This window comes from Alexandromys fortis, unplaced genomic scaffold, assembly GCF_014885135.2.
Source record: "Alexandromys fortis isolate MF-2015 unplaced genomic scaffold, M_Fortis_MF-2015_v1.1 scaffold_186, whole genome shotgun sequence".
Classification (NCBI taxonomy): Eukaryota; Metazoa; Chordata; class Mammalia; order Rodentia; family Cricetidae; genus Alexandromys; species Alexandromys fortis.
This window is the reverse complement of record NW_026068067.1, coordinates 1,275,565-1,290,715: the sequence shown is the minus strand read 5'-3', so window position 1 is coordinate 1,290,715 and position 15,151 is coordinate 1,275,565. Positions and strand designations below refer to the sequence as shown.

The 15,151-nt window shown below is 41.8% G+C and overlaps 1 protein-coding gene across 1 annotated transcript; it reads left to right on the top strand.

Annotated features, from left to right (window-relative positions):
* Nucleotides 1–3,631: 3,631 nt before the first annotated feature.
* LOC126487715 (olfactory receptor 7C1-like) lies at nt 3,632–4,570 on the top strand. The gene has a single exon (XM_050120681.1). It carries the CDS (start codon nt 3,632–3,634, stop codon nt 4,568–4,570), a length of 939 nt encoding a protein of 312 aa, XP_049976638.1.
* Nucleotides 4,571–15,151: the final 10,581 nt, after the last annotated feature.

Sequence of the window (15,151 nt, the reverse complement as noted above, 5' to 3'; positions counted from 1 at the left end):
GCGGTTTCCCACTTCCACTCTGAAATGTATTTTTTGCTTTTATAATGATGCTTACTCATGTATATAACTTCCAAATAATCGGCTACAGTATGACATTTTCACACACGTAGCCAGTGTACTTTAATCATATTCACCCCCTGATACCTTATTGGCTATACTTTTCCTGGCCCCTCTACTTGCATGTTTAATCTAGATTCATTTTAATATCTATATTTAATGAACATATAATTACACCATTTCTCCTCTTCCTTTTCCTTCCTCCAACTCTTTCCATGTATCCCTCACTCACTTTCAAATTTATGTCTTTTTTAATTGCTGTTACATATATGCATAAAAATATAAATAAAATGTGCTGAGTCCACTTAGTCTCTTGTATGCCTCTGCTGTCAAGTCTGACTACTTAGTACTGGATAACCAGTCAGGGGCTCGTCCCTGAAGATAACTAATTCTCTCTCGGCAGTCCTTTGTCTAGGGATGAAGCCTCCTGACACGTGCCCCTACCATGCTAGCTTGTCTACTGATGTGGTCATTGTTCAGATTCTGCTTACGCAGCCATATTGTTAAGGTATCTTGGGTGTGAGGTCCTCATCATTTCTAGGAGACACAGTCTCACAGCAGACTTCCCTGTCCTCTGGTTCGTACAGTCTTTCCACCATCTCTTCTACAAAGAGAGGGGGTGATGAGGTATGATCTCTGATGAGGGTGAGAGCTACAAGGCCAAGTATTCAGAATGAAGTTACAAGTCATACTAGTTTAGCAAAGTGGGGTTAGGACATTTTACTCTAAGACTCGTGACCTCACCAGCTCCAGAAAGTTGGGCAGGTATGTGACCATTTTCTACAAATTACTTGTTCATTGCTGCCGACAGTAAATAAAGAGGTATGTTTTATGCTTAAATATTTAACCATACACAATACATTTTTGACTGTAATCGCTTTTCAATCAATTTATACTGTCATTTTCTCTCCAGAAAATGATTAAATGGCTTCTACCCATAATAGGAAGCATTATCACTTTTTCTTTAATTACATTGGTTTGAAGTTTCTTAACAGTACTTGATAATGACAGTAGCAAGTATGAATATTTGTTTTTGATATGAGCTTAATGGAAGTTATTACTGTAATTTCATGTCTGGGTGGATAGTAGCTGATAAAGATGCTGATTTGTATTATAGAAATGCAAGATCCTTGCATGTAGAATTTTCCCAGAGCTATGTCCAATGAGTTTTGGCACCTATAAAGATGAGTTTGTGATGTTCAGAATGCCTTCTATTGACTCATTACATGGTAATACATCGATTACCACTATGGAGAGCGTATTGCTTCTTTGAGTTGCCTGTGCTTCTTTGAGTTGCCTGTAACTTGGTCATCCTAGTTACGATTCAAAGAATATATTTTCTAGCCTAACTTGTCTGGGATAGAGTTCTATGTTTGCTACTAAATAAAGCAAATGGGCTTCCTTACTCTGGTTTATGAGGAAGGCTCTTTTCCTTTAGCATCGGGGTTAATTTTTTTAAGTTCTTTTGATTTTATTTATTTCTTGGGAGAGGGACTAACTATGGGAAAGCTATGGCACTCCTGTAGAGGTCAGAGGACCACTTCCAGGTGTCTGTTCCATCCCTTTACCATGTGGATCCCAGAGACTGAACTCAGGCAATCAGCCCCAGGGAAAATACTTTTACCTGTTGATCTAACTCACTGGAGTCTGAATAATTCTTATAAACTAAGATTAGACAACATTGCTACACTAGCATCTCAGCCTCCATGAGAGCGGGATTTATCTGGTGAAGTGAGTTCATCCTTTATACTTGTTCCATTTTTTTTTAAAAAAACACACATGTATAAGTGTTTTCCTACATGTATATTTGTGTGCCATGTGTGCGGCTGGTGCCCACTGAGGCCAGAAGGCATCAGATGCCCTGGAACTGGAGTAACTGATGGTTGAAAGCTGCCATGTGATTGTTGGGAATCAAGCATAGGTTCCCTCAAAGAGCAACAGGTGGTCTTAGAGCCACCTCTCTTTGTTTTAGAAATGACCTTCTCATAACCAATTAAAAATGTATTTAAGTATAACTTTAAACTTTTTCTTTTAATTAATTTTATTATTATGGTATTTAAAAGTAATGATACCATGCTCTTTGGCTGCAGAATATATAGATCTCAATCTCAACCCTTCCAGGAAACCACTTCCCTTCTGGCTAGATTCCATAATGCTGGAAGGTGCTATGCAATTGGCTGGGAAAGAAAAGTTATCCAGGGTCTTGCCCATCACTGGACCCTGCATTCTACAGTACTGACCTTCCAGGTAAGATGCACCTGCAATAGTGACATGGGAATTTCATGCCTGGTACTGTAGACATGGTCAAGAGTTCATGGATGGAAAGTCTTAGGCCTTACTGTTGTTTTGCTAAATGGTTCTGGCATCAAACTGCCTTCTAAATAATTAAGTTTACATCCACAGACCTAACCTGCTCTCAGTCTTGGTTAGAAGAGTACCTTTCTGCAGAGGGCACCAGTCAGCGTGGACTCATGACAGGTCACATGACTGGATAACCTCATGACTGGTCAACACGCTGGGAAGCGGGGACTGTGAGTGCTCAGTACTAAATGAGACATCTTTATCAGCCCTGCACACTCAGGAGCCTGCATACTCAGGGGTGTGTGGAAAGGCAAGGCTCAGGGGACACTGTGGAAAAGAAGGCAGAAACAATGAAGGAGAGATGGGGAGGAGTGTTGCCAGCTCTTGCCTTCTAAATACGAAGTAACTTGTGAGCCTCCAGCAGCTGTCGATATCTGCATGAGATCTGCATAAATTCAGGTGGATCAAAATGCCAGCACAAAAATCTGAGGAACTCCTGAGCCCTTATGAAGGGCTATTGGCAACCGATGGCTGCTGGGGGAGGAAGAAGTGCTTTTCGCTAGGAGCGTGTCCAGTGGTAGGTGCCACCCACCCTCAGTGGATGACCCACAGCCACGCACATATGGGTAGCACTAACTGGTCTTAGTGGTTTATACCTGTATGTCCATGCATATATACGCACATAGACATAGCAATAACAATTAAAGAAAGGAAGCCAGGAATCTGAGTGGGGCCTGGGAAGAGTTGGAGGAAGACAAGGGAGTTGAGGGAAATAATATGGTTCAATTCTAATTTAAAAAAAAAAATAGTTACCTATTTTAAGAGAAAAGAAGTAAGAAGAAAAACACACTGTGCTTTGTAAAAAAGAGGTTGGAAGTGGGGTGTGTTGGGTGAATGTGGCAGTAGGAGGAGGCAGAAATGAGGAGTCGAAGTGGCCACAGTACATTGTGTATGTACGGGAAATCTTCAAAGAGTATATTTTTAAAAGATGAGAGATGAAAAGTAATTGAAAGGAGAGCTTGGGAATTAAGGTAGCAGAGTATCTGAAGGCAGCTCTGAATACTAAAGCATGTGTTGCAACTAGGAGCCCCACATGAGGTGACCCACAGGAGAATATGGCTGAACTTAGAAGCCTAAGCCTCTAAGGAGAAGCAAGCATTGTGCAAATGTCACCAGTGCATGGGGTTCAAGTTAAAGCAGACACACATCTACTATATTTGTTCCCTGTAGTTCAGTCTTCCTGTTTCTTATCTTTTCCAGATACCTCGTTTACATGGAACCAGAAAATCACACAGGGATTCCAGAGTTTTATCTGTTGGGACTTTCAGAGAACCCAGAGATTCAGTCTGCTCTCTTTGGACTGTTTCTGTCTTTGTACTTGGTGACGATCTTCGGGAATCTGCTCATCATCCTGGCCATTGTCTCTGACCCTAAACTGCACACGCCCATGTATTTATTCCTCTCTAACTTATCCTTCTCTGACATCTGCTTTACCTCTACCACCGTCCCGAAGATGCTGCTGAACATCCAGACACAGAGGAAGCGCATCACCTATGTGGGCTGCATCGCACAGATGTACTTTTTCACAGTCTTTGGACTTCTGGACAATTTGCTTCTGACTGTGATGGCATATGACCGCTTTGTGGCCATCTGTCACCCTCTGCACTACACGGTCCTTATGAACCCTAAGCTCTGTTTCCACCTACTTCTCCTGGCATGGCTCATAAGCATTCTCGGAGCCCTGCCTGAGAGTTTAACTGCTCTGAGACTGTCATTCTGTGCCGTTGTGGAAATCCCACACTATTTTTGTGAGCTTCCTGAACTCCTCAAGCTAGCCTGCTCCAACACCTTCATCAACAACGTCGTGTTGTATATTGTAACCGGCATCATGGGCTTTTTTCCCCTTGCTGGGATACTTTTCTCTTATTCTCAGATTGTGACATCTGTCCTTCAGATTTCAACAGCAGGAGGGAAATATAAAGCATTTTCCACCTGCGGTTCTCACCTCTCAGTTGTCTCTCTGTTCTATGGAACCTGCCTAGGCGTGTACCTCAGTTCTACATGGACACAGACTTCTTGGGCAGGGGTGCTTGCCTCCATTCTGTATACTGTGGTCACTCCCATGATGAACCCCTTCATCTACAGCCTGAGGAACAGGGACATGAAGAGAGCCCTGAATACACTTCTATGTAACCTATCATCACCATCTTGAAAGTAGGAATTTTTGCATGTGTGTGTATGTGTGTGTGTGTGTGTGTGTGTGTGTGTGTGTGTAGACCAGAGGACAACCCCATTGCAGTACCTGTCATGATATTAGTGGTCATATAGAGTACCAATTAATTCTAGAAATAATCTTCACCTACCTTTCTGTACGTTTTTAGGTTTGAGTCTGGAGTAGTTTTTGGTCATTTAGTGGGTTATAGATGTTTGTCATCATTTAGGGGGTTTAGTTGCAAGTTGTTATTGGTCATGGTCAGGGAAGAAATTAAGCAAAGGAGGTTAGATTTGGGGATCTCTTTCTGAAAAGAAAAAAAGGAGGGATATAGGAATGATAGGATAAAAGTAAATTATTGAATGTACTTTTAGACTAAAAAGCAACTCCTAGTCTCAAATATTTTTACATCGGTATGCATTTATGTATATCGATATAAATTTAAGGTTACTTTTGTTAGAACATGCTGCAAGATATTATACTTATGCAACTCATTTTAAATTATAATGCAGAGTTCCAGTCCTTGAAAGCTACTATTACAAACTATTTAGGATAATTAAGATAACAATCAAATTTGTAGTAAATTTAGATGTTGACAGAAATAAGCTTTATTTAGCCTCATGTATTCTAGATAGATCAGTGATCTTTTAAACACTCAGAGATCTACAGAATATGGCATTCAAGATGTTTTAATAGTATAAGGCCTTTCATGACTGTGATATATGTCTGTTGCTGGCAGCAACAATTTACTTCCAAAAAAAAAAAAAGATGATGGGTATCAAAGAATCTCCCTATGTAGTTTGCTTTTAATGTGGCAAAGCTAGCCTCTTGGCAAGAAAGTACCCTTGCCTTGACTATTGACAGTATGCTGTCCAAATTGGACAAGCAGGACACAAAGGAGGTTGACTGCCAAACTCTGCCAAGACAGGGTAAGATAGTCTTCAAAATTCCTACTTCACTGAGAAGTCTGTCAGATATTCTAGGTCCCAAAATTGCAGAGAATTTTTGTATGACTGTCCAGGCAGCCAGCTCTCTCTGTCATTTCTATAGTTTTGAAGTTGTTTGCTCTGCACATCCTGTTTACTAAGGTAATATTTTATCCTTCTCAGATCTCTGATGGGTTTTAAATATTATTGGATAGTTTTACCATCTTCTTTGCTACTAAATTCAGAAAATAAACTTATAAAATAGATGTTAAGTTTATAAAGTTGAGAGACATTAAAGCTTAAGTTGTTTATCTAAGAAAATGTTTTAGGTCAAAAAGATATTTTTAGATTAGCAATACAAGTTATGGTAGAAAGTGGTTTAGGGATAAAACTTTGGATTCACCAAGATAGGATAGATAAAAGAGTATACTCTCCAAATTTGCCAAATACAAATGAACTGGACATTGTGAATGTAATGCTTACCTGATAATTTTTCTCACTGTATATAGTTCCAGAGTTAAAACCTTTCCTTTTTATTTAGCCAATACCTGATAATTGTTCTTATTGTATATAGTTCACTATGTTAGAGTTAAACCTTTCCTTTTTATTTAGCCAATACCTGATAATTGTTCTTATTGTATATAGTTTTGCTGTTAAAAAGTTTTTTTTAAAAAAACTTTTCTTTTTATTTAGATAAAAGGGAGAAATGCTGTGGGATATTTGATTGTACTGTGAACCTCTGAGACAGTGCTAATAAAATTAATCTTGGATCAGGGAGCAGAGACAGTGACTAGTTGGCAAGTACTAGTTATAGAAAGTATGAGAACCCAGAGAGATAGATAGTGAGGCACAGGAAGAAATAGTGAGGCACTTAGAGATTCTTGGTCCTTTTTGGCCTCTGATGTGTGGAGAGGCGTGCTTTCTGGGTCTCTAGTAAAAAGGGGAAGGTCTGCTGATCACTTTTCCACAGATTCTTTGATCTATCAGGTTTTTACCCCAATATCTGACTCCTGGGGCTTCATTGATAATAGAACAACTTAGACAAAAACAACAAGAGCAGAAATTAATAAAGCAGAAACAAAAAAACCAATACTAAGAATCAACAAATCTATGAGTTGTTCTTTAAGTAGATAAACAAATCACACATACACACAAATGACAGGCATGACCCAAATTAATAGAATCAGAAATGAACAAGGAAACATCACAACAGAACCCAAAGATATTCAGAATATTATAAAATAAAACTATTCCTATACTTTAAAGACATATACTCCATTAGATTGGAAAATCCAAAAATATATATGAATTTCTTTAATCATACAAACTACTGAAGTTAATCCAAGAAGAGAGCAGCAACCTAAACAGACCCATTCCCAAGGAGGAAATTGAAAAACAATAAAAAGTCTTCCAAGTAAAAATCCATCCAGGCCCAGATGGATTCACCAAAGAATTCTATCATACTTTCAAAGAAGATCTAAAGCCAATATTCTTCAATTATTCAAAAAATAAAAAGTAAAAGAAAGAAAATGGAGCTTTTCCAAACTCTATGAAGCCACTACTACTCTAACACTGAACCCAGGCAGAGACACAACAAAAAAAAAAAAACTACAAACCAATATCCCAGATGAATATAAATGGAAAAATATTCAATAAAATACTAGCAAACCAAATATAAAAAAAGAATTCTCAACAGAAGAATCTCAAATGGCTAAAAGACATATAAGGAACTGCTCAGCATCCTTAGTCATCAGGGAAATGCAAATCAAAACGAGTCTGAGATACCATCTTACACTTGTCAGAATGGCTAAGATTAAAAACAGTGATGACAGCTTATGCTCGAAAGGATGTGGAGTAAGGGGGACACTCCTCCAGTGCTGATGGGAATGTACAGTCACTTGGAAATCAGTATGGCAGTTTCTTAGAAAATTGAGAATCAATCTGCCTCAAGACCCAGCTATGCCAATTTTAGGCATATATGTTGAAATAGGAGCGGCGGGGCTGCGTCCCCGGCACCCGGCTGCCCACATGGCTAGCTTATGCCCGAAATAATTACACGGAAACTGTATTCTTTCAAACACTGCCTGCCCCGGCTAGGTCCAGTTTCTTATTGGCTAGCTCTTACATATTGTTCTAACCCATTTCTAATATTCTGTGTAGCCCATGAGCTGGCTTACCAGAGAGGATCTTAACCTGCATCTGTCTGGAGTGGGAGCATCATGGCGACTCCTCCTCTAACCTTCTTTCTCCCAGAATTCTCTTCTGTATACTCCGCCTACCTAATTTTCTATCCAATAAAATGGGCCAAGGCAGTTTCTTTATTAGTAAGAAATCATTCCCACATCATTTCCCCTTTTTCCGTTTAAACAAAAAAGAAAGGCTTTAACTTTAGCATAGTAAAATTACATATAACAAAACAGTTATCAAGTAAGAATTACAGTTACAATATTTATATCTATTTTATCTCTTACCATAACTAAGGAAAACTATAACTATTCATTCTTCAACTCCATCAAAGACTCCAGAAGGATATAATATTACCTAAGTACACAAGAAATAAGAAAACTCTAGAAATGACAGAGACATCTCGCTGCCTGGACAGTCACCCAAAGTTCTTTGGTACCGTTGGGGCATCCATCTTCGGCCTACAGGCCCATGGTATCCAGATACATTTCCATGAAGCAGGAAATTTCAAAGACAGTTCAGTCATTTTCTGCTGTGTCCTGCAGAATGTCTCGCAGACTCTTTCATGAATCAGGAACCCCGAAAGACCATCTCACCTTTAGGCAAGTTCAGCAGTCCTCTCTCTGAGGGTTCTCTGTGTCCAGTTTATGCAACAGTCCAGGCAAGAGCAGTTTCTTGCCCAAATGACTATCCAACTCCATAAGGATCCTCTTCGATGCCCATCTTCCTCTTGAAGTAGCTGGTGCTGCCAGGAGCAGACGTGTCTCCTTGTCATGAAAAGTCCTAAGTTATTAAAATATTTTAAATGCCATATTCTGCAGTCTTTGAAAGATATGAAGAATGCCTATCTAACTGAAATATATCTCTATATATCTAGAAAATCTAATTAACATGACTACAAGCTTAACTATTAGCGATGATTATCCATTAACAACCTATATTTCCTAATTATACATTACATTTTTAAATGAACTACACAATCACAATACCTTAATCAAGATCAAAAATACATATACATATAACAAAATTGACCTTAAAATCCATACCAATGCAAATTATTCATATCTATATCATATCCCCCTTTAAATGTAAAAGAACATTTATAAACAATATTTGGGAACATGGGCGTAGTTTTTTCTCTCCAAACTGCTTCCTGCTGAATAGGGGCGTCGTTAATTAGGTCGTTCATGATATAACCTGTGTGCTAGTTTCATCTCAGTTGGCAATTGAGCGAAGCAATTTTTTGAGGGTGTTCACAGCAACCTTTCAGGAGGGCGTGGTCTATCATACCAAATCGGAATAGATGCAATCCACAGGGTCTCATCCTCTGCAAAAACAAAAGAAGACCCTCTCCAAAGCATCATATCCTTAGACCCAAATTCTGAAATCATAATACCCTCATGAAATCCATTTTGGTTTAGCTTGGCAGCCCATATAATGAAATGTCTCTCTGTACTTAGCTCCTTCACAGTCAAAAATTTTAAAGAAAACACAATGTACATAATCCAGACTCTCTGTGAATTTTCCATTTTTACGTGGCTTATTTTTCTTTATTTCTCTTAATCTATAACTATCTGTACTTCTGTACTCTGTCTCTTTAAAGACTTTACCCTTTTTCTTTTTAAGACATTAACTTTATTCTTTATATTCTTTTTCTTCTCTTTCCCAAGCCTACGTACATTTATCCAACAGTGTCTGAATCTGTTTTATTGTGAATCTGTAACTTTTTTACTATCCAGGAGCACTTTGTTTTGCGCCTTTAAATCACTAAGCGCTTAAGAATCTAAGCTGTGACATTCCTAGGTCAAAAACAGGTACTGTATGCTGGCCCCGCCCAGTCCAACATGGCGGAGCCGCTCGTGCCTCTGATCCTTGCACATTGCACCATTAGCATGGCGGAGCTGCTTGTGCCTCTGAGCTGCGGCACACAATGTCCCCCTTTTAGGCACACAGCAGTCTAGTTGCCATCAAACAAATCGTAGCACTTTAATCCAAATGCTCCATTCATAAGCTCTGTCTCCCGCCGGAGCCAGACAGAGATCACAATGGCGGCACAGCCCAGAAAGCCGGCATTTTAAAACAGCCAGTTTTTTCCTGCTGCCGAGTCAGGACAATTTCTTTGCGGCACGCAACCCAGAAACAGCAAAAAGCTGTCTTAAATTCTCTCTCTCTCCTTTTTAAGCCCTCTCAGGTTTTTAAGTGGATTTAGCCCATCACGTCTGGGCGCCATCTGGGGGAGGGCGGGCGCTGGAGTGCCGAGGACTGCGGGGGTGCGGCGGGAGACCGGCGGGCGGCATCACCCGAGGCGGAGGGGGCGGAGTGGCTAAGGGCAGGCTATCGCGTTCGGGGCCGCGTTCGCGTCCCGAGCTGCGCGGCTGCGGGCGGGGAAGTCGGCAGCCTGTGTGCCTGACCTGCTGCGGACACAGCGGGTCTAAAGAGCGGGTGTTGTGCCCCACGTTGGGCGGCCACATATACCCAAAGGATGCAAATCATACCACAAGGACTCTTGCTCAACTATGGTCATAGCAGCATTATTCATAATAGCCAGAACCTGAAAATAACCTAGATGTCCCTCAACCTAAAAATGGATAAGGAAAATGTGGTACATTTACACAATGGAGTTAAAAATGATGACCTCATGAAATTTGCAGGCAAATGGATGGAACTAGAAAAAAATCATTCTGAGTGAAGTAACCCAGATCAAGAAAGGCAAATAAGGTAGTTTACTCACTCATAGGTGGTTATTAGGAGTATAGGATAACCAACCTACAATCCACAGCCTAGAGAGGCTAGATAACAAGGAGGGCCCAAAAAGGGATGCATGGAGTTCCCTGGGAAGGGAAAGTAGTAAAGATCTCCTGAGTAAACTGGAGGCAGAGGTTGGGGAGGATGAAGGGATGGGAACTAGAGGGAGTGGGCTGGGTGGGCTGGGTGTGGAAGGTGGGCTGGCAGCAAGATGGAAGGGGGAGTAACATAAGAGATGTCTTAATGGGGGCATAACTGGGGGTTAGGGGGAAACCTGGTGCCAGGGAAACCCACAGGATGACCTCAACTAAGATTCCCTAGCGGTGGTGAAGAGGATGCCTGAACTGGTCATCTACTGTAAGCAGAATGGTGACTTCCCTAGTTGTCATCAGAGATACTCTATCCAGTAACTGATGGAAGCAGAGGCAGAGATCCACAGAGAAGCACCGCACTGAGCCCTGAGAATCTTGCAGAAGAAAAGGAGGGATTGTACCAGCCAGGGCAGTCATGATGGGGGAACCACAGGGACAGCTGACCTGAGCTCACAGGAGCTCATGGATTCTGAACCAACAGTCAGAGAGAGTGAATGGGAACTAATAGACCCTCTGCATGTATGTGACAACTGTGTAGCCTGATCACTTAGCAAGGCTTCTCACAGTGAGGGGAGGACCTCTCCCTGGCACTTAGCTGACTTTTGGTAACTTGTTCCCCATGATGGATTACCTGGCCCCACCTCAACATAAGGGGAGGAGCTCAGTCCCGCTTCCGATTAATGCACCGTGCTTTGTGCAAGCCCATGGAAGGCCTGTCCCTTTGTGAATGGAGATGGAGAAGGAGTGAATGGGGAAGGGGGTGGGAGGAGAGAGGGGACACTAGTTGAAAGAAAATCTTATTCAAAGAAAAAAAAATAGTTCTGAAGAAACTGGGTATCCTATATGTCCAAGAAGGAAATTAGTCCTGTATCTATCACCTTGCCCAAAAATTAGATTCAAGTGGGTTGAAGACCTCATTTTGAAGCCTGAAATCAGCTACAACAGCTAGAAGAAAACATAGGATAGAGGCTCAGGAAAGGAGTGTCTGAATAGGACTCTATTTGCCCAATAATTGAGGCCAAGAACTGACAAGTAGAACCTCATAAAACTAAAAAGCTTTTGATGAAGAAGAAACCAAAGAATGGAAGATAATCTTTATCAGCTATACATTTGACAAAGGATTAATATTCTGCATATACAAAAACCTAAAAATACAGAATCAAGAAATGTATCTTTTTTTAAAAAATGAGCTAGTGATCTGAACAGAAAGTTCTCAAAAGAAGAAATAAAAATAGTTAAGAAAGACATCAAAAAGTATTCATCACTCATAGCAGTTAGGGAAATGTAAATTAAAACAACTTTGAGACACAGGCAGAATGACAAAGATCAAAAAAATAGCTGATAATAAATGCTAGGTAGGGCGTGGAGAAAAGGAACCTTAATTCACCATCACTAGAAATGCAAACTGCAGCCGGGCGATGGTGGCGCACGCCTTTAATCCCAGCACTCGGGAGGCAGAGGCAGGCAGATCTCTGTGAGTTCGAGACCAGCCTGGTCTACAAGAGCTAGTTCCAGGACAGGCTCCAAAGCCACAGAGAAACCCTGTCTCNAAAAAAAAAAAAAAAAAAAAAAAAAAAAAAAAAAAAAAAAGAAAAAGAAAAAAGAAATTTAAACTGCAGCCACTCTGGAGCTCATGTTCCTCAAACCAAAATCCTCAAAGAGTTGGAAAAAATCTACCATATGTGTTATGGTAAAAGTAAAATTCTGCAGTTTCCCAAGTGGCTGCAGCAGGCAGTGGGTCCAAAGACAATGCCGCAGGTCCCTGAAGTGGCAACAGGGAGCAGGCCATGAGACCATGCCACAGGTACACAAAGTGGTAGCAGGCAGTGGGCATCAGGTCCCTAAAGCAGCCAATCCCAGACAGAGGTGGCACAGTTCCCCAAGTGGCTGCAGCGGGCCACGAGGGGCAGCGAGTCCCAGGCAGGGAGCTGTGTGGTGGGTAAGAGACCTCGATGGGGCAGCCAGTCCTACAAGGAGAGACAGATGGATGGGCATACCACAAGACGATGATGCAGGTCTCTGAAGGCGGCTGGTCCCAGGCAGGAAGCCATGTGGGGGGCAAGAGACAGATGGATAGGCACACCATGCAGAGTGAGGTTGGATATTTATTTAGTTGGTTATGGAGGGGAAAGGAGAGAAGAGCAGAGAGAGAGGCAGAGACAGAGAGAGAGAAAAAATGGGGGGTAGGGAGGAGAGGAGCCACAGCAGCAGCTACCTAAAATAACATGCTATTGTTGTTTCCCTTGGTTGCCCCTCAGAGGTTGAAGGTAAAATCCTATTGCTGAAGATACCAGATATTTAAGACAAAGGACTTGGATGTCTTAAATGGGATCTAACCTGAAAGCTTTCTTCCTGCAGTCTTGCTTCCAAAAAATCAGAAAGTACTATGCAACTGCCAAGGGAGGAAAGCAATCTGTAATCCTATCCAGCCAATATGCACATAAACAGCAATAAGGAACAGACTGGTAAGATATCCCTGAGGATGCAATAGTGGCATTCATCTGAGCCGTAACCAATAGCTATCTAATTAAACATAAGGCCTGCTCAGCAAGAGGGAAACCTAGGCAGTTACTTAGGGATAGTGTACTGGCTGGTTTTGTGTGTCAGCTTGACACAAGCTAGAATCATCAAAGGAAGGAGCCTCAGCTAAGAAAATGCCTCCTTGAGACCTTGCTGTAAGGCATTTTCTCATTTAGTGATCAATAGGGGCGGGCCTAGCCCATGGTGGGTGGTGCCATTCTTGGACTGCTGGTTCAATAAAACCTTTCCTTCCCAGCTTGCTTTTTGGTCATGATATTTTGTCACAGCAGTAGAAACCCTAAGAGAGCAAGGTCACGGATCTCAGAGAAGCTACGACTGCCACTTTACTAGACCTGTATTCTGATTTGTTATCCGTTTACCTACAGGTAAGGGTGGTTCTCAACCTTCACCGAAGACACTTCTCTTTGGAACAGAGACAGTTACAGAAAACCATATCTGGTCAAAATAAAGAGAACAGCCGATCACGAATAGACCTATAACACAATTCCTACATCTAAGGCTCAGGACTCTTCTAGGAAGAGGGGGGACAGAAAGACGGCAAGAGTCAGGGGACCAGAAAGTCTGCTGTCAAATCGTAGCCCCTAGAAATGACAGGGAAGCTTCACTTGTGATACCACAATATGGCTACCAAACAGACCTGAACAAGAACATCAATAGGCATGCTAATGTGAAAGGAAGAAATCTCATGGGCTATCACTAGACAAAGAACTAAGTAGTCCACTACCCCACAGAGTAGCTCCCAAATTGAATATCCAACACTGTCTTAGTTACCGTTCTATTGTTGTAAAAAGATACTGTGGCCAAGGCAAGTCTCATAACACAAAACATTTAATTGGAAACTTGCTTACAGTTTTAGACTGTTAGTCTATGATCATCATGGTGAGAAGCGGACAGGCATGGTGTTGGAGCAGTAGTTAAGAACTTTACATCTTATCTCTAGGTAGAAGTCAGGGGAAATGGGTCTCTGTCCCCAGTTACCATCATCTGCTGTGCACTGAAGGTCTCGGGATGCGTAGGAGCTGGGGAGCAGGGTCTCGGGGTGGTATGAACAATGGGGGAGGTGTTTTTGAGGCAACAGGGCTAGCTTAGATAGTTCAAGTCAGGGGGAGGGAGGACAAAGGAATAAGGGAGAAAATGCACCTACTTTGCATATGCAGACCTGATTGAGGACAGGTAAATGTTAATGATGCACCAAAGCACATACCAAAGCACATGGGAGGAAGCACTGCGGTGAGGCAGGGACTTGACAGGTTAGCAGACTGCCAGTCACATGACAACTCAGTTCTGTAGCAGGAAAATAGAAGCGCAACTGACTCTAAAATGACAAGGTCTTTGTCTCTATGGAGTTCAATGGGTAGGGAATGGCTCCACTTCTGCCATGTTCCCTGAGAGATGTCTGAGGTATGGACAATGCTCTACCATCCCTCATCTGGTCTGAGAGCCCACAGGGAGAGACAGAGACATGAGGAATATCCTAGAACTGGGGACATTTTCAGCAAAGTGGCAGGCTACAAAATTAACACAAAGATCAGTAGCCTTCCTGCATGCCAAAGACAGAGACAGTGAAAGAAAATCAGGGCAACAAATACATTCACAAGAGGGGGAAAAGAAACCAGCAACCACCCTTGGAATAAAGCTAACTAAGGCTGTGAAAGATCTCCACAAAGACTACTCATGGACTGGCAGGATAGACATGGTCTTGCTATGGAAGCCATCAACAAATTTAGTGCCCTCCCAATCAAAATGCTCACTCAGTTCCTCATAGAAATAGCAAAAGTTTATATGGAAGTGCAAAAGTCCCCACAGAGCCAAAGCAGTAGTGAGCTGCAAGAGGTACCATCACAGCTGTCCTTCATAGACTACAGAGTCACTAAGAGACACAGCATGGAACTGGCACAGACACAGACTAAAGCAATAGACAAGGGACTGCGACTGAAAAACCATGGGATAAAACCGGACTCTCTGAATATGGCGGACAATGAGGGCTGCTGAGAAGCCAAGGACAATGCCATTGGGTTTTGATCCTACTTCATGTTCTGGCTTTGTGGGAGCCTAGCCAGTTTGGATGTCCACCTTCCTAGACCAGGATGGAG